This window comes from Castor canadensis, chromosome 18, assembly GCF_047511655.1.
Source record: "Castor canadensis chromosome 18, mCasCan1.hap1v2, whole genome shotgun sequence".
Classification (NCBI taxonomy): Eukaryota; Metazoa; Chordata; class Mammalia; order Rodentia; family Castoridae; genus Castor; species Castor canadensis.
The window spans coordinates 38,840,850-38,859,152 of record NC_133403.1 but is presented as its reverse complement, the minus strand read 5'-3'; the positions used below and the strand labels follow the sequence as shown (position 1 = coordinate 38,859,152).

At 56.3% G+C, this 18,303-nt stretch overlaps 2 protein-coding genes across 10 annotated transcripts in view; one reads left to right on the top strand and one right to left on the bottom strand.

The window, feature by feature from the left end:
* Cux2 (cut like homeobox 2) overlaps nucleotides 1-6,703 on the top strand; it is a 225,202-nt gene extending 218,499 nt beyond the window's left edge. For all 8 annotated transcript variants that reach the window (XM_020177920.2, XM_074060941.1, XM_074060940.1 and 5 more), the window contains 3 exons: nucleotides 525-713; nucleotides 1,724-1,997; nucleotides 3,691-6,703. In XM_020177920.2, coding sequence (XP_020033509.2) covers nucleotides 525-713; nucleotides 1,724-1,997; nucleotides 3,691-4,492 — 1,265 coding nt within the window. In that variant the 3' untranslated portion in view covers nucleotides 4,493-6,703. The remainder of the gene's footprint in view (nucleotides 1-524; nucleotides 714-1,723; nucleotides 1,998-3,690) is intronic.
* Nucleotides 6,704-11,364: 4,661 nt separating this feature from the next.
* Pheta1 (PH domain containing endocytic trafficking adaptor 1) lies at nucleotides 11,365-17,692 on the bottom strand. 2 transcript variants are annotated; one of them, XM_020177921.2, is made up of 4 exons: nucleotides 17,516-17,692; nucleotides 15,771-15,851; nucleotides 14,589-14,726; nucleotides 11,365-13,228 (listed from the first exon to the last, which is right to left on the bottom strand). In XM_020177921.2, exons 2-4 carry the CDS (start codon nucleotides 15,830-15,832, stop codon nucleotides 12,571-12,573), a joined length of 858 nt encoding a protein of 285 aa, XP_020033510.1. In that variant the 5' UTR covers nucleotides 15,833-15,851; nucleotides 17,516-17,692; the 3' UTR covers nucleotides 11,365-12,570. The 2 variants fall into 2 exon arrangements, with proteins under 2 accessions (XP_020033510.1, XP_073917048.1); XM_074060947.1 differs by lacking the exons at nucleotides 15,771-15,851; nucleotides 17,516-17,692 and adding an exon at nucleotides 15,063-15,764.
* Nucleotides 17,693-18,303: the final 611 nt, after the last annotated feature.

Sequence of the window (18,303 nt, the reverse complement as noted above, 5' to 3'; positions counted from 1 at the left end):
GGCTGCTTGTGGGCTACACAGTGAGACCCTGCCTCAAAAAAAAAAAACAAAAAGTCTAGGGGTAGAGCACTGGCCTAGCCTAGCATGTCAAGTTCCCTGGGTTCCATCCCCAGGGAAGGAGCGGGGAGGGAGGAAAATTAAGTCTAAATGCATTTTGTACCCTTGAGGAAACCCCAGGAGATGAGCAGGATCAGAGGATGTGCACATTTACATCTTGATAGACTCTGCCAGACAGTAGGAGTTTATGTATCTGAAGTTTGCTGATAACGCCATGGTCCCCTGGGAATGAAGAACCCCTTAACTGAAAGGCATCTTTCTTGGTTGCTATCCAGCCCCACCCCAAATCTGTGCTGTAGCTCAGTTCCCCTCAGTGTCACCCCTCCCCCCTGTGTGGGTCCCCCAGTCTCTGGCCCCCTCTGCGTTGGTGGAGATGGCCTGAGCTCTCACATCTGGCCTGCTTCTGGAATGGAGCAGGCTTCTCTGCCCAGCCTGGGTGACAGGCTGCCCTTGTCCCCTGTCCCCAGGGCAGCGGCTGTTTGGGGAGAGTATCCTGGGCCTGACGCAGGGCTCCGTGTCTGACCTGCTGTCCCGGCCCAAGCCCTGGCACAAGCTCAGCCTGAAGGGCCGGGAGCCGTTCGTCCGCATGCAGCTGTGGCTGAGTGACCCGCACAGCGTGGAGAGGCTGCGGGACATGAAGAAGCTGGAGAAGAAAGGTGAGAGCCCGTGTGCGCTCGAGTGAGGAACCATGAACCCCGAAATAGCGATCCCCAAAAACAGTACAGTTGAGAGCGACTGATATTTCCAACTCCAGGACAATCCAGCACCCCACCCACCTCTCTTGGTGGCCTTCCATACACCCAGAGGTCTTGCTGCCCTCAGCCACAGGGGTCCCCAGTGTTTCCCTTGGTCCACCTTTCCTCCGTTGCCTGCTACCCAGCAGAGGACAGGACACCCCAGCAAGCAAGAAGAAGAAGAGACTAGGCTCTCAATGGCCCCTTCAAAGGTCTGCTGCAGTGACTGAAGACCTCCCCTTAGGTCCCATCTCTTAAAGGGCCCACCACTTCCCAATAGCACCACCCTGGGAGCCTGCCTTCAGCAGAGGGGGCTCTGGGGAACATTCCATATGCAAAGTAGAGCAGTGCTTTTTTGCACATTTTCATGATTTGGAGTCAAGATGTGTCCTGCTGCCAGGCACCAGTGGCTCACATCTGTAATCCTAGCTACTCAGAAGGCAAAGATCAAGAGGATTGTGGTTCTCAGCCACCCCAGACAAAGAGTTCAAGTGACCCTATCTCAAAAAAAAAACCAACACAAAAAAGGGCTGGTGGAGTGGCTCAAGGTGTAGACCCTGAGTTCAAACCCCAGTACTACAAAAAGAAAAAAAAAGAAAGAAAGAAAAGATGTGTCCTGCCATAAATGGGCTCATTTATATCAGTGTCACTAAAGACTAAAGGCTGTCCTAAAACATGGTGACAGCTGTGGCAATGAAGAGGGGGCCACAGAGAATGGCATTGTCTTCAGTGTGCCCTGGATATGAGACCCCAGCTGATGTCAGGCCGGTGTCTTAGGGAGCCGTGGGAAAAAGTGCAGGAACAGGCCGAGGGGACAGGCCTGGGGGTGGCTGGATGTTGGGGACACGGAGGTTCGGTGTGGGGCTCCAGCTGCCCTTGGGGAGCAGTGAGTGGGGTGGGACAGTCATTCATCCTCCCACCCTCCTGGCCAGCCTACCTGAAGCGCCGCTACGGACTCATCAGCACCGGCTCAGACAGCGAGTCCTCAGCCACCCGCTCCGAGTGTCCCAGCCCGTGCCCACAACCGCCCGAGCTGGGCCTCCTGCAGGTGAAGAAGCCTCGCGTGGTGCTGGCACCCGAGGAGAAGGAGGCGTTACGGAAGGCCTACCAGCTGGAGCCATACCCCTCGCAGCAGACCATCGAGCTGCTGTCCTTCCAACTGAATCTCAAAACCAACACAGTCATCAACTGGTTCCACAATTACAGGTAGGCCTGGGGACCGGGGGCACAGGACCCTCCCTCTCCCATACTGCTGGGCGACCTTTCCCCGAGCCTCGCTGCCTCCCTAGACATTAGGGACTGTGGGCTGGGGTGTGGCTCTGTGGTCGAGGCGCCCCCAGCGTGTGCCAGGCACTACAAGAAACAAGATGGAGGTGGAGTGGCTCCAATGGTAGAGCGCCTGCCTAGCAAGCATAAAGCCCTGAGTTCAAACTGCAGTGCTCACAGAAGACACACACACACACACTCACACACGGGACTGTGATGGCCTCTGCCCCATGGAGGTGTCCAGAGGACTTGGTGGGCATCCTACCTCTTTCACCAGCACGTGGTCCATGCCAGGTCTCAGTGTTGTCAGTGTTACTTTCCCTGATCCCTGTTTGCTGTGTGTCTGCCTCTAAGAAGGAACTGGGAACAATACTTGGGGTTGAGGCCTGAGATGCCCTAACCACCCACCAGGCCTCACACTCCCAAAGCCAAAGGAAAGCCCTGTGCCCTTCTTGGCCCACCACCTCAGAAAGCAGGCAGTTCTGCGTCTGTGGCCCCTCGCCCCATAGCCCTTCCCACCCCGCAAGCCCGTGTCTCGGAAGTCCTGGCGCTGAGACCTGGCTTCCCCAGAGCCCAGTCCCAGCCAGCAGCAAGACCAAAGAGCGGTGTCCTGAGCAGGAAGTGCTTCTAGTATGCACATGGTAGCGTCCCAGGAGCAGAAGGAGGATCTCTGTCAAGGAGAAGAGGAAAAGGGAGACCAAGGGGAGACAGACACCCAGAATCTCCCCTCTTCAGCCATGCCTCAGCATCCCACAGACCTGAGTTATGGTCTGACCTTAGCTGTGTGGCCTTGGCAGGCAACTGACCTCTCTGAGTGTCATCCTTAGTCTCCAGATGTGAGCCCTAGACCCGCCCCCAACACTTAATTTTGGCCAAATGAAATCACTGTGGGTAAGTGCATTGTTCAGTATTGCTCACTTTCTGGTTCACACCAGAGCCTGCCAAAGGATGAGTGGAATAGGTCCTCACAGCCCCATTTCCCCCTTCCCTCCTGGGTGATATGGGGATGTCTTCTCCCCTCCCCTCCAAACCCCCACGGGAACCAAGCACACCATTATTGTCCAGTGTGTTCCTTCAAAAATATTTTTAAAAGAACACACAGTCAGGCAGCGTCTGGAGATACGGGGTTCAAAGCCATCGTGTTCCCCACCTAAGTAGCTTTTGTCACGAACCAGATCATTTCACCACAACTGAGTAAATGATGTAAAACAAAAGGATTAGGGGCTTAGGAAAATGGGAATACTGCCTGGAGAAGACTTTACAGAAGAAGGGGTATTTGGGCTGGATTTTGAAGGATGCATAGGAGTTTGCTCCAAGGAATGGAGAAATTGCCCTTTCAAAAGAAACACCTCTCAGAGTTATGGTTGCAGAAGGATACATTATCTCATTGGATGAGTACTGGGCACTGTGGGGAACAAGACCCAGTCCCACCCTTGGCATCTGTTTTTGACCAGTGGGTGTCCACATTAATGTCTGTGACAGACTGCAGAGGGGTCTGGGAAGAGAAATAGGAAAAGAGGCAGGGAGGCCCTGTTTGAGACCCAGGGTAAGGTCCTGGGTTGCTCACCTGGGCTGAGCACAGGGTTAACAGGGTCCCCTGCCAGCCCCAGGCTCATCTCCGTCTCTGCCCCAGGTCCAGGATGCGCCGGGAGATGTTGGTGGAGGGAACCCAGGACGAGCCAGACCTCGACCCCAATGGGGGTCCTGGTATTCTGCCACCAGACCACTCCCACCCAGACCCCACCCCCCAGAGCCCTGGCTCGGAGGCTGAGGACCAGAAGCCTGCTGTGAAGGGACTGGAGCTGCAGGAGGTCTCTGAGGACAGCACCACGCCCCCGACTGCCCCGGACAGGGCCCATGTGAGGATCAAGCAGGAACAGACTGAGGAGGACAGCGAGGAAGGGATGGGCAGCCAGCCCCATGACTTAGGGGAGTCAGACAAAGGCCACAGTCCCCCCAAAGAGGAGCATCCGGACCCTCTAGGTAGCGACGGACTCCCAGAAGTGGCCCCAGAGCCCCTCCTTGCAGGTGGGAGCACCCCAGACTGCCCCTCGCTACACCCCTCCCAGGAGAGCGAGGCTGGGGAGCGGCTTCACTCGGACCCTCTGAGTTTTAAGTCAGCCTCAGAGTCCTCTCGCTGCAGCCTGGAGGTGCCTCTGAACTCACCCTCTGCTGCCTCCTCACCGGGCCTCATGATGTCTGTGTCACCTGTCCCCTCCTCCTCGGCCCCCATCTCCCCATCTCCGCCTGGTGCCCTCCCTGCCAAAGTGCCGAGTGCCAGCCCCACTGCTGACACAGCCGGGGCCTTGCACCCCAGCACCAAGGTGAACCCCAACTTGCAGCGGCGGCATGAGAAGATGGCCAACTTGAACAGCATAATCTACCGACTGGAGAGGGCTGCCAACCGGGAGGAGGCCCTGGAGTGGGAGTTCTAAAAGTCGGGCGGGAGCGTGGGGCCCTCCTGGTGGCCCCCTTCCTTCCCTCACAGGGTATGACCAGGGAAGGACGAACTCAAACATCCAAATGTGGACAGCGAAGCTATGCCATTTACAGTTTTTGTTGTAATCCTAGTTCTATGAAGTTGTGAGTGAGCAGGCGGGGCAAATGCCACTGCCCCTTCCTTTTGGCATCCCCTGCCCCAGGGAGCACCAGAAATCCTACCCTCAACCGTCCCTCCACCCTCTGCAGGAGGCAACATGGAACCACATTTCACCCGAGAACTCCAGACTCTTTTAGAAAAATAAAGAAATATTTATAGACTTCTTTTAGATATTTTAATAAAGGATCCTTTGGAATTTATTCCCAGTCACTGCTGTTTTGATATTACAGAGAGTTATGAAATCAGGACGCTATCACAACTGTTGGGGAGTTACACACTGAAGTTGTGTCGGATTTTTTTGCCACTAGATGAGATTAAAAGAAGACAATTGTTCAAAGCCATCATAAAACACCCTAAGACTGACCAAATTTAGCTAACTTTTGAACCGAGGTTCCCCCCACACCTGTCTGTGAGACACAGTGCGTTGCTTATCTCCCTTCCAGAAAACCATGCTGAAGACAAAGTCCAAAAGACTCTAAATGAAAACGTTTATGCAGTTGAGGATGTGTTCCGCGCTGGTGGTCTGTGTGCAGCCTGGTGACACGGGATGGGTCGTGCTGGTGACACGGGATGGGTCGTGCTGGTGTAAACGCCACAGGAATGTGGGCTGCAACCCCGTTCCTATACGGGGTGTAGCATGGTACGAGACAGACTGCCTACACTCCGCTACCTAGAAATCTGCAGGCCTTGGAGGTCAGACAGCCGTGGCACCCGAGTGTAGACAAGGCGTGCTGCCAGGTCCTTTGGAAAGCTGGGTGTGGGGACAGGTGTTTGGAGAGCAACGCCTAAGACACATGATCCCACTTCCAGCTGGAATCATGGCTGCACCCAAGGAGTTCCCCTCTCAGCGCAAGCGTCGGCATTCCAGAGAGGACTGTGGTCACCGTCTTCCCTCTTCGTGTTTCCAGAAAGTGACGGTGTTGATCAACCACATAACTCACACTTAGCAACCAGCCCCCCAGAATAGAGTCATCCAACCAGAGCCCCTCAACACCCCTTGTTGCCACCTTGTATTTTGAGTTAACCCCGGAGCCTCCTTGGAAGGCAACTCCAAGTCCACGTGGGACTCAGCAAGGCCAAGTTCATCACAGCAATCTCCAAGTTCCACCCTCCTTTCCAACACATGGCCTGCTGGGGTGCAAAGACTCAGCCCCAAACTCAGAAGAGCCCCCAACATGTTTGTCACAGTTTCTAGGGGGAGAGGTCCCCACTTTGAAGAAACAGCCACCATATTGGTTGTTGAATCAATCTCTCTCTCTCTCTCTCTCTCTCTCTCTCTCTGTGTCTCTGTCTCTGTCCCGCCCCGCCCCCCCACCCCATGTCTCTCTCATTTCTTTTCCAAATTCTGTGGGGAGGCTTGTTTGGGCAACTCTGGAACGAGGATGAAAACGTGACCATAATTAGGAGAGGTGGCTGATGGATGCTGTGAGCGTTTTGAAACCACCTGAGCAAAACCTGGCGACCAGAAAGGGACAAATGAGGAACATTCCAGAAATCCCAGCTCGCATGCACCCAGCCCATGCCGCAGTCTCCTCCCCAAACAGTCCACAGCAAGCACGCTCAGAAGGAGGACGTCCTTGCACACACCCAGGCTATGCATCCAAGCGTTTTCCACTGTATACATTTTTATCCAGATGAAGGTATTTTTATATTTTGACAATAGAAAATGTGACCAATTTTCAGAGTCATCCAGTGTGGAACAAAGGAAATAGCTTTTGGCCACCGCCGCCCTGTTGCAACGAGAGGGAAGCAGAGCACTTTACTCTAAGTCAAACCCAACATGACCTGAAATCCAGGCTCCCGCAGGCTCCGACCCGTGTGGCTTCAGTGTGGCAGATTTGATCAGCACTGAGCCTGCCATTCTACCAAAAGCTCGCAGACCCAGGGACAACTCAGTCCCCATCACATCCTGCAACGGTGAAAAAACAAAACACACACACACAAAAAACCCCCACGGAACTGTTTCTATGAGAGATTGGTGAACTTTGTTTAAAATTTTAAAAAGCACATTCTGTAAACAAGTCGGTGAATACAGAATTGTGTAATATTCTGGGTGTCCGCTTCTTTGTTCTGGAGCTGGGGGTAAAGATTGGGGGTGCGATCTGGCTCTCAGGGATGTTTTACCAAACTGTATTTTTAATAACTGGGGGTCTTGATTTCTTTGTTTGTTTGTTTGTTTGGAGACACGGTCTCACTGTGGAGCCCAGGTGGCCTCGAACTCACCATCCTACACTGTCTGCATGCTGGGATCACAGGTGTGGCCACCATACCTGGCAAAAGCTAGGTTTTTCGTTACGTGCCAACATTAAAATATGGGGACATGTCACTGAAAAATCACCAGTCTGGACTTCTCTTGAAAACCCGAACATCTGGCCACATTGGGCCATAATCTGATGTGACAACAGCCAGCTGAGTTGCTCTTTGCTCAGGGCAAATGCCTGAGACGTCACCTCTCCTGGCCACTGCCTGTGGTGCCTGATGGGCCACTATGCTTTAGGCACCAGCTGCTTTGAAGGAAGGTGGAAGGACTGGAAATCATCTTATGCGTGGCCCAGCAGGTGGAAGCTGGGAGGTTGGAGTCTGGGACCCAGGACTAGGAGTCAAGGTTGTGCTGTGGCCTTTGGCCATGGCCCAAGGGCTACCAGTCTCTTACTTGGCACCATCTTTGCAAAGTAGGGAGTGGCTGGTGTCCCCAGTCCTTGATGGGACAGGCCAGGAAGGGCTTCCTGGAGACAAACAGCACCACCCCCTCCCGGATATATAACGAGGGTCTCAGTTTCCCCACCTCTAAAATGGGACCTTGCAGCAGCTGGCTCTGAGGGTCATTCTGGTAGCATGTGACATATCACACACAGACCAAGAGCACAGAGCACACAGTAGGTATGACGACTATCAGTCGTCACTGGAAGTGGATGGCTTGTTTCAGTCCCAGAGAGACTGTGCATTCCGCAGCATCTGGGGTTTCATGTGCGTGACCAGAGGTGTCCAAAGAGCCCTGGAATGGCCTGAAATGTCACTCATCCATGAGCCACAGCCACATGGTGTCCCAGACATTACTGCCCTTGTCTGAAAACTTTCCGATGGCCCCCGTTTTTCCTCATGGTGGAATTCAGTGATTAATTGTCCCCGCCTGGGCTAGGACAGCTGTTTCTCTAACCCCAGCAGGACAGCCCCTCAGGCTGCGTGGACGTCAGGTGGGGGGTGTGGCAGGTGAAGGCTAAGAGTCCCTTGCCCTTGAGATCCCAAGCCTCCTACAAGGGTGACGTTTCTGGTGAACCCAGGCTTCCCTCTGAGTCTGGGAGCCAGAAAACCTGTTTTCAATCCCAGCCCCACCCTGCCTAAACCTCTGTGTGCCTCTGTTTCCCCAGCTATAAAGAGGGGGTGATAGCAATAATGCCTTCCTCAGCAGGTGGCTGTACATTTTCAATTACAAGAGCCCCGACCTTCTGGATCCTGTCCAAAGCACGTGAGGTCAGAAGTCGGAAATCCGTTGGGCGTCAAGACACACCCAGTCATCCTTGGGAGGCTGAGGCTGGGAACCGCTTGAGCCCAGGGTTTTAAGACCAGCCTGGACACAAAGTCAGAAATCCCCATTATTATTACTATGTAGGTGGCGTGGGGCAGGGATGGGACTTGGCACACAGAAGCCACCTCTGGAACTGAAGCTCTATTTTGCAGTGTTGGTGTTGACATCTGATCTGCAGTCAGATTTGCCCTGGAGCCAAAAATGCAGGAAAAACCCAAAGGTGGAATTTGGGGGTGGGGGAGTACAGAATGAGTAGGCCTTCCCAGAGGAGGCAGAGTGAAAATGGGGCAGAGGAGAGCAGACAGCTGCAGCTGTTCATCCAGCTGTGCTTTGATAGGGGAAATACAGGGAGCTGTAGGAGCCAGGAAGGCTTCCTGGGAGAGGAGGCATTTCCCCAGGAACCTGAAAGATGAGAATTAGGGAAGCAAAGGAAGGGCATAGAGAAAACAGGTGATGACAGGTGGGATGGAGGAGAACAAAGGAAGCTGGAATATAGGATAGAGGTGTGAAAGGTAGACAAGGCCTGATGGAGAGTGGTGGGCTTTGGGGAGCCATGCAGCGTGTGAGGCAAGAGGTTGCTGTGGTCACTTTTAGGCTCTCTCTGCCTGGGGAGACCGTAGGCTGAGAGCAGTGGGCTCCACACAGGCCTCTCTCTCCCTTGACCTTCTGAGGATGGCCACCTCATCTGTCCAGTCCTGTTTAGTGGCCCCAGGTACTTGTGTCTGCCTGGTGCAGGCCAGGCAGGTGCATAGCCCTCGCCACCTGGCCAAGTGGAATGTGACTTGCCACATGCCCTGTGGCTTTGGTGAGTGGCCTGTGCTGATCTCGACAGACAAGTAGCTCTCGGGACCCTGGTGCCGTGGCAAGTCTTTTTTTAACTTTCAGGAAGTGCGGGGCTGTTGTCCTCAGAGGCTGCGCTGTGCCACCCTGCCAGCAGGGCCCGAGGGACCGCAGGATGGCATCTCCGCAGCCACGCTGCCTGGTTGGGCTCACAGCAGCCACGTGATGGCTAGGAGGTATCATGCTGTAGGTTTGCTTTGCGTTTCTCCTCTGATTAGCTCCTTAGCTCCGTGAGGCACACTGTCACATGCTTATGGGTCACCTCTGGAGCAGTGGCCACTAGCATCCTGTCCCCTTCTAATCGGTTGCCTTGTGGTTGTTTCTTTATCAGGTCACAAAGGACCTGCAAATATCTTCCCATGGGCTGCCTTTTAAAAAAAAGCTTTGTCACAAAATGCAAAACCTACAGCTGGGCCCTGGTGGCTTATTTTGCCACCATGGAAAAGTTTACTTGCTATTTGGGCGCTGGGACTTTAGAAACTGGGACAGGTGAGGTGACATGAGATGACAGTGGACAGTTGCCCCAAGATCTGGCCACATAGGGGCAAAACAGCCCCATTTAGGGCCACACATAGAGATGTGACATCCTTCAAATACCTGTTCTTTCCCGAAGAAGGGGAAAGATGGAGGCTTCCAGGGAGAGGATGAGAGGCAGTGGCCCCTCCACCATTCCAAGGAATCCTGCTGAGGTCCCAACCACATCTCCCTGAGTCGACACCACCCTGCAGTGGTCCCCCAGAGCCACCCTCCTTAGAAGGGACAGCTGTGGTCACTCTAGCTTATCCATTAGGAAGCCTCTGGCTGCAGTTAACTAAGTCCCACTCACAGCTTTGAACAAAGATATTATCCAAAAACCATTTACAAGCATTTGTCAAACTCAGCAGGGATCCTACATCATGGTCACAAGATGGCTGCCACAGCTCCAGGCATCACAGAACTCCCCAGAGAATAGCAACAAGCTTTTCATTCTTTCCATTATGTTGTATTTTAGAAGCAAGATGACCCTTCCAGTTGGCTTACAGGGCCATACTTTGGCAGCTAAAGTTTGGTCAGTCCGGGAGTCAAATGGCAGCAGCCTAACTGTTCGGACGGACTAGTCACTCAGGACAGATGGATGCTGGGCAGCCAGCCATAACCTCTGGCCACAGTGGTCCCCCAAAGGGTCTTATGCCCAAGCTGACCACATAGTGTCCCTCTTAGGCCTGTGTGCTGGACAGCTCCGTAGGTAACGAGGAGACACACTGATCACAACATGGATCAGGGACCATCGTGTCTCCCCTCTACCTTTCTGTCACCTCCACGGGAACATTCTGGCAGGTGAGGGCACTGGCGACCCTCTTGGAACTGCCTCTCCTGCTGTTTTCCACACTTCTGTACCCTATGGTGGCTGCGACCACAAATGCCACAGGCGGTGCCCTGACTCAGCCCCATCTGTCAGCTGCGGTCTCACAGGAGACAGGAAGAATTACTCACTTGCACTGGGCACTCAAATGTGCCCTGATCCCGTGATCCTGACCCGAGCGTTTTCCATCAACTTGACATGCGTCTGTAGGTGCTTCATCCTAAAGCCACATTTTCCTGACCGTGCCTGACTTTCCCAGGCTGCCGGGGAGAGCTGTGACTTGCACCCTGGGTCCACATTAGGAAAGGCTGAATCCCCACGCTGGGCCCCCTGGGATCCGCCTCTTCCCTTCCGTGGACCCCCACAGGCACCCAAAGACAGCGTGAGGAAGCAGGTGGACAGCGCGAGCCCCCCACCCAGCACTCACAGCAGACACTGCACATCAATCTCTCACACTTCCCTGTGCCACTGGGGACTGATCGGTGACGAGAGCCAGGCATTTCACTGTTTTGGGGTTATTTTTTTGAGGCAGGGTCTTGGGCTGAGATCCTCCTGCCTCAGCCTCCAGGGCATGGGATTGTGGGTGTGGCCAGCAGGCCTGGGAGAGCCAGGTTTTGACCTTTCCCTTTGCCATTCCTGGTCTAGCTCACTAACCCTCGGGCACTCTGCCCAACTGGACCGTGGAATTCTATTCTTTCTTCACACAAAGGAACTTTGTGCTCCAGTTTCCCTTGTGTTCCTCCCAAGGACACTGTCCCGACACAGGTCTTGCAGTTACACCCCTGCTCTGACACTCTAGCTGTGTGGTCTTAGCAAATGCCATAACATCTCTGAGCCCCCGCTTCCTCATCTACAAGATGACGTCATGAGAATAGAGCTGACAGAGCATCAGCCATGAGGGAAGGTGACACACTGATCACCTTCCCTGGAGAGCCTGCTCTGGGCTCTGATGGACCAATCAATACAGGATTGTGCTGGAGAGAAAAGACAGACAGCCATGATCTGACAAACTTTTATTGTGGCCCCTCCCTCTCCAGGTTGCCATCTCTCTTGCACCCCACCCCGGGGGCAGCCAGACCCCACCTTGTGCTTTGAGAGGAAGAGGGTCTCAGCTGCTCTGGGGGAGAGGAGGGCCACTGTACCTTTAGAGTCTGTAAACCAACCCCAGACTGGGGCTCGGCCAGGACCCAAAGCCATACAGGTTGTGGCCAAAAGCCACCCTCACACAGTCTGGGGACTTGGAGAGGGGACTGGGGATCGTACTGTGGTCCCAAAGGCACCTGGCGAGAGAGCAGGGCTTGCCAGGTAGCAGGCAGAGACCCAGGTGAGCCTCTCTCTGCAGGCGCCTGTGCGTGTGGAGCTGGGCCTTTCCAACCTGCCACCCCTCTTCCTGGGGACAGTGCCACCCAAGCCCAGAGCCAGGGTGCCATCCCTTCACGCCAGCCAACAGGAAAAAAAGTAGTGAAAACACTGAGTTTTGTTGCCAGAAAAACAAAACACCCTACATATTAAAAACAAAAACAAAAACAAAAGCAAACTTCCCGGCCCAGCCCAGTCCTCTGAGCCAGCAGAGAGCTGGGGGCCACTCCAGACACATCCCCCAGTGCCCCCCGCCCTGGGTCCCCCAGTACAAAGAAAGGCCAGGGCTGAGTCTCATCAACAAGGAGCAGCCTGCGGAAGTGGAGGTTGGAGTGGCGGTGTCCTCGGCCCCAGGGCGGAGCACCGAGCACTGTAAACATGACCCAGGTGAGGTGGATGAAGAAGGGCACTGCGGTGAGAGGTGAGCCAGCAGCCAGCCAAGGTCAGCTGGGGCTGGGACTGGGAGGCCCAGCTGGGGCAGAAGGGCGGGCGGGACGCTGCCTTCGGATGCAGCCGAGGAGCTCAGGAGACGCGGGGCGGAGTGCGGGCAAAGCTCTGTCTCGCAGAGCCCGGGCCTGGCGTTGGGCACCGAGCTCAGCCAGCGCCCCAGGCTGACACCTGGGCCTGCTCCCTGGGCGTGGCCTCCGCACCCGTGCGGTGGGGGCGTGGCCTCCGTGCCGCGGGGGCGTGGCCAGCGCAGGCGGGCGGGGCTGACGGGCGCAGGCCAGATGTGGAGACCCCAGATCCCTGTTCCCGGCGCCAGGCCTGCGGCCAGCGGCGTCCTGTGCTGGGTCACACGGCTCCCAGCCCCGGTGCTTCTCAGCGTCCGCGCTATGCACGACGTCCCTCAGGGCTGGGCCTGGCTGCGCCACTGGCTGCGGAGGGCGCGGACCTCCTGTCCGTACCACTCGTGCAGCCGCGCGAAGGGCGCAGCGGCGGCCGGGGGTCCGGGGGGCGCCGAGGCCCGGCGGCGGGGCGGCAGCGGGGGGCGTTCGGGGCCGGCGGGGGGCTCGGCGCTCCAGGCGGCGCGGCCGTTGGCTTTGCCGTCGCCGGGCGGCGGGGATGGCGGGGATGGCGGGGACGGCGGGGTCGTGCCGGTGCGCGCGGCCGCCAGCTGCTGCTCCAGCTCGCGCACCACCAGGCGCAGGTAGGCGAAGCTGGCACGCGACAGCGCCTTGACCCAGGCCTCGAGCGCAGCCTGGCTGTCGGCCGCGAGCACGTAGGAGCGCGCGCGCGCGCCCGCGAAGCGCACGGCGAAGGCGAAGGGGAAGCGCGCGGCCTCGGCCAGCTCCACCGTGCAGCCCTCCAGCACGATGACGCCCTGCGGCTCGCCCGCCGCCGCCTCCTCGAAGTAGAAGAGCATGTTCCCGCGCAGCACGAACCAGCGCCGCTGGAAGGTCGCGTGTCGCCCGCCCAGCTTGTGCAGGAAGCCCGCGCGGTCCACCGGCGCGTCGCACGTGGCATAGCAGGCCAGGCTGCGCTCGTTCAGCTTCATGGCCGCGGGCCTGGGCAAAGGAGGCACTGTGAGGGCGGCCACCACAGCGCTCGGGATCCCCGCGTCGCCAGGAGGACAGTGAGGCTCAGGGCGGGGGCGGCCCCGTCCACCCCCAAATACGGGGGACAGTGCCTACTGGTGAGCTCACTCCTTCTGAGAATGCTCTCAGCCCTCCAGGGGACAGGGCTGGATCGGTCAGGCCTCGCCTCGCCCGAGGTCACAGGGGAAGTGGGGCCGGGCGGGCCTGGTTTCAGGACATGACCAGCTGGACCTTGCGGGGGCCCAGCTCAGATATCGTGACTGCCTTGGTTTGTCTAGCTGCACAATAGGTAGGGATAACAACAACCTATAGCAGAGTTGCAGAGACTTAACTTCATCAGCTACTGAGCACCTACTGTGTGCACAGTTCTAGGAAGCAGAGATACAGCAATGAAGAAGACGGACTGGGTCCCTGACCCCATGGTGAGGACGCGCGGGTGTCAGGAGGAAGGAGGCAGATACTAACAGACGAGATGTCTTGACAGATGGCCCAATGTGTAGGGAGGAAAAATGAAGCGGGCAGGTGTGCTGGGGACAGAACAGTATCTGGTGGAAGCCAAACTGAGACAGTGACAGATAAAGACTCCAAGCTGGTGAGGAGGGGCCGTGTGGGGGAAGGGCATGGCAGACAGGAACAGTAAGTGCAAAGGCCCTGTGGTGGAAACCTGCTGCTGTGTTAGGAAGGGCCAGGACCTGCTGGGTACCCATTCCTGGAGGGCTCTAAGTCTGTGAACTTGGCCCTCTGCCAAGAGCTACATAATGGGGCCACACTGGCCAGGCAGTCCCAGTGAGGCTGGGCTTCCTGGGGATGTGGCTGTTTGACAGTCACTTGGAGAACCTGCACCCCACACACCCACTTCATGGTGCCACCCTGCGGAGGCTACATTTTTCAAGTATGGAATGCAGGAGGTGCTCAATTAATGTTCATTTCCCGTCTGGGTGGTGTCTTACTTGGGGCCCAGAGGAATGAGGTCTGGCGGGTGGCTCCCCTGGAAGCACAGTGGGGCCCAAATCAGCCACCTGACTAGGACAGAGGACAACAGCTGCCAACTGAATGCTTTCCTTGCCACCTCGTAGTAGTTGGAAGGGCTTCCTGCTGTGAGTTGTCCCAAGCCAGCAGCAGGGCAGAGGCCTGAGCCCCCAGAGCTCACCATGTTCAACCCCCAGCTGCGTCTCCGAGCTGTGTAATGTCACAGGGAGCTGCCCCTCCCTGAGCCGCCATTCCTGACTGCACAAGGGAACACTCACACCCCTTCCCCCAAAACAATCTCACTGAACCCTGGCTCCATTTCTCACCGGAACCTCCTAGTGGACCCCCCTTTCCCTCCTACCTCTTTGGCCACCGCTGGCCTCCCCGTGCTCTGTCCAGCTCCAGTCTTGGCTCACACAGTTCACACAGCAGCTCTGTCCTCTCCAGGCTGGGTGACCCCAGGCAAGCTATCAGCCTCTCTGGGCCTCTGTTTTGGTGTCTGTAAAATGGGATCACATGGGGGAGTGTCTAAGTCAGGGTTGTTGTGACAAGAAGACAGTGACATCCTGTGCCAGGCCCTCACTCTACAGTGAGCTGCTGACATTCATTCTTGATTTTTGAGACAGGATTGGCTGTGTGACCCAGGCTGGCCTCAAACTTACAGCCCTCCTGCCTCTGCCTCCTGAGTGCTGGGACTACAAGAGGTGCCACAATGCCTGGTGCTATTGACATTCTTCTGGGCCTCCCCAATGTTCTATCTAGTGTGCCTAACTCAGCAAATGGCCTCAGGTGTCCCTCTTGCTTTATACCTGATTACTAAGGCAGGTAATCTCACCCCAACAGCTTCCAAATCAGTAGTCTAATCTGTTGACAACGCCCCCCACTCTGGGTCCACAATGCACGGGCTGGGACAGATGCAGTAGTCTCCTGAAAGCCTTCCACTGGCCCCACTGAAATCCACACCTCACAGAGCGAGCCTGTTAAGATGAAATCTTAGTCTCTCTTCTGGTCTGAAGCCTCCCGTGGAGGCTTCAATACACCAAGCTTGGTGCCTGTAATCCTAGCTACTTGGGAGGCTGAGATCAGAAGGATCAAGGTTGGAGGCCAGCCCAGGCAAAAAGTTCACAAGACCCGATCTCCCAAATAACCAGAGCAAAATGGACTGGAGGTGTGGTTCAAGTGGTAGAGCGCCTGCTTTGCAAGCATGAACCCCCATGTTCAAACCCCAGTCCCACCAAAAAAAAATTCAGTCATCCCCAAGGCTTCCAAGTTCCTTTTCCCTACCTCTTCCTCCCCACCCCCCACCTGTTCAGCTCCAGCCATCTTGGCCACGTTTCTGTCCAAAAACGCAGGCAATGCCTACCTTAGGGTCTTTGCCCTAGCTGTTCTCTACCTCCACTGCCCTTCCCATACCTCTGCAAGGCCCACTCCTCTTCCTTCAGCCCCAGCTTGACCACACTTCCTCAGGGAGGCAGTCCTTGGCTATTCTATGGACAAGAGACCCCCACCCCAGTCACTCTTCTGTACCTTGACCTGAGGTTACCTGGGCCATTTGTGCCTGCTCAGGAGGCCAGGGGGGGTTGTCTTAATTCCAGTGTCTGGCATGCAGTAGGTCCTCAAATACCTGTGAAGCAGTCAAGCAGTTACTTTCATGGACCTCTCAGCCCCCTGGCAAGGGGTCTGTTCCCCACCCCACATTCACAGATGTGGAAACTGAGGCATGGGGGGTGGGGAGGGGTAAGTAACTGCCCAAGAAGCAGGGCTCTGGACAAACAGTGCAACTGGGGGTCTGATCTTGGGGTCTCCCCATCTTATTAAAACTGAAGGAAGAGCAAGTTCTCTTACTCTCGGCAGCTGTCCTCCCCCTCCTGCCCAGATGGGCCCAACCTGACCCTCAGTCACCAGCTAACACAAGACACAGCTCTGCTCACAGCCAGAGAGAGAGGCAGGTGAAGATCACAGGGGCACAGGCTCTAGCCTGCCTGGAGGGAGCACCTGGTTCCTGGCTGCTCAGATCAACCCATGCTGCTACCTAGCAAGTTCAGAGTCCATGTGGCTGCTGCTGGTTCAACAGCCTGCTACCAGGCAGGAAGCTGGAGGGGCCTAGCTCACTCAGCTCCCCAGAGACATGTGCCTGCCTCTGCCAGTCCATTCTGGAGAATCTCACACAAGTCACTTCACCTTCCCCAGCCTGTTTCCTCAGCTGTTAAATGGGCTGCAAAGAGGGTTCAATGAGCTAAAATATGGAAAACCACTCTATAGCTTCTGTGGACATCATGGTGGTACACACCTGTAATTCCAGCACTAGGAAAATGGAGGCAGGGCAAAGCAAGCCTGGGCTACACAGTCAGACCCTCTCTCAAAAGATTAAAAAAATAAATTTTTTTGTGGTACTGAGGTTTGAACTCAGGGCCATACCCTTGATCCACTCCACCAGCCCTTTTTTGTGTTGTTTTTTTTTTGAGATAGGGTCTCGCGAATTATTTGTCAAGCTGGCTTTGAACCTCGATCCTCCTGATCTCTGCCTTCTGAGTAGCTAGGATTTACAGGCGTGAGCCACCGGCAAAAAGAGGAGGAAAGACATTAGGTGCTGTGAGCCGGGTTCTCACAACCTCATCTGTACAGCGTGCACATTACCGGCCATCCCCTCAAGAACGGCTGTCACCCTGAAGAGTTGCTTTTGCAAAATGTCTCATGCTTAGTGAGCTGGCTTGCGGGGAAGGAACTGTCAAAGAAGCAAGCCATTAGCCTGGGGCCTCTGGGATCACAGCTGGCCCCAGAACTAGGGCCCTGGGGAAACCGAGGCAGGCATTTTCACACTTCAAGGAAAGAAGCACAAACCACAAGGTTGAGTCCAGCTGCCCCGAGTGTCCCCAGCAGTGGACGTGGGGAGAGGGTGTGGCGACCCCGCGGAGCCGCCTGCCCGTGCGGCCCAAGCCGGGACCTCAAGGAACCAGAACCATAGCCCAGGATCAAGGCAGAGGCTGTTCTCCAGGTGTGGCCTGCCCTCGCTGCCCTCTGTCGCTTTGCATGTCGCGAGTGGCAGCTCTCCCGGGTTCCTTTAGAACAGCCAGGGCCCCCGACGGGGAGGCCAACGGCAGAACGCGGCGCCCACGGGTGGTCCGCCGCCTTCTCCCGGGGGCGGGCGTCCCCTAGGGGGCTGGGGCCACGGGATCTCGTGCTCGCGGGGCGATCGAGCAGCGTGCGGGTCAAGCGGCCGATCCCTATCCCGCGTCCCCACGTCCCCGCGCAGGTCCGCGCCAGCTCTCCCCGCCAGGCCGGCCTTACCTCGCTGCGCAGGCCTCGGCGGCGGGACCGCCCGGCCATGGCCCGGGTCCCGCGCGACGGTGGTGGCGGCGTTGCTTTGTCTCCCGGGCCGCCGGGCGCGCAGCCGCGGGAGAGCCACTCGGACGGAAAGAGGCGGGACGGCCGGACAGTACGCGACCTGCGGGCGCGCCCCTTTAACCCTCCGCGGCCCGCCTGCGCAGGACCCGCCCCCTCGCCGCTCGCGCCCTCTGATTGGCCACGCCCCAGCCGGCACGCCCCTAGCTTCGCCACGCCCCAATGAGCATGCTCCCGAAACCACTCTTAAAGAGACCGCGGCGGGTTCAGGACTCCCCAGGGTCTTGTTCCAGAAAACCTGATGATTGCAGCCCAGAAAACTCAGTGCCGTTCCAAAGGTAAGGACAGGCCGCAGATTCGTCTGGAAAAAGCTTTGGGGCCCTGGAAGGAACGGGCACTTGCTGACGTCTTAGGTGGCCGCGTTCCCCACCCTGGCTAGGATTGCCAGATTTAGCAAGTTTAACTCCCAGCTCAGCTTGAAAAATAACTCTTTAATTCCCGCATTGGAAAAACAAAACTGAATATAGGACATTTCATGACAAAGTCAATACAGGTCTGTTCCTAATGTACAAGGTCCCTGGAGAGCTAAACCCTTGCCCCAGGTGAGGAGGGAAGGTTCTAAAGGTGGGCAGAGTTGGAGCCTCACTAAGTCACTCTGGCTGTGTAACCTGAGAGCAATTGCTTCACTTCTCTGGGCTTCTGTGTCCTTGTCTGTAAAGTAAAATAAGCCTAGC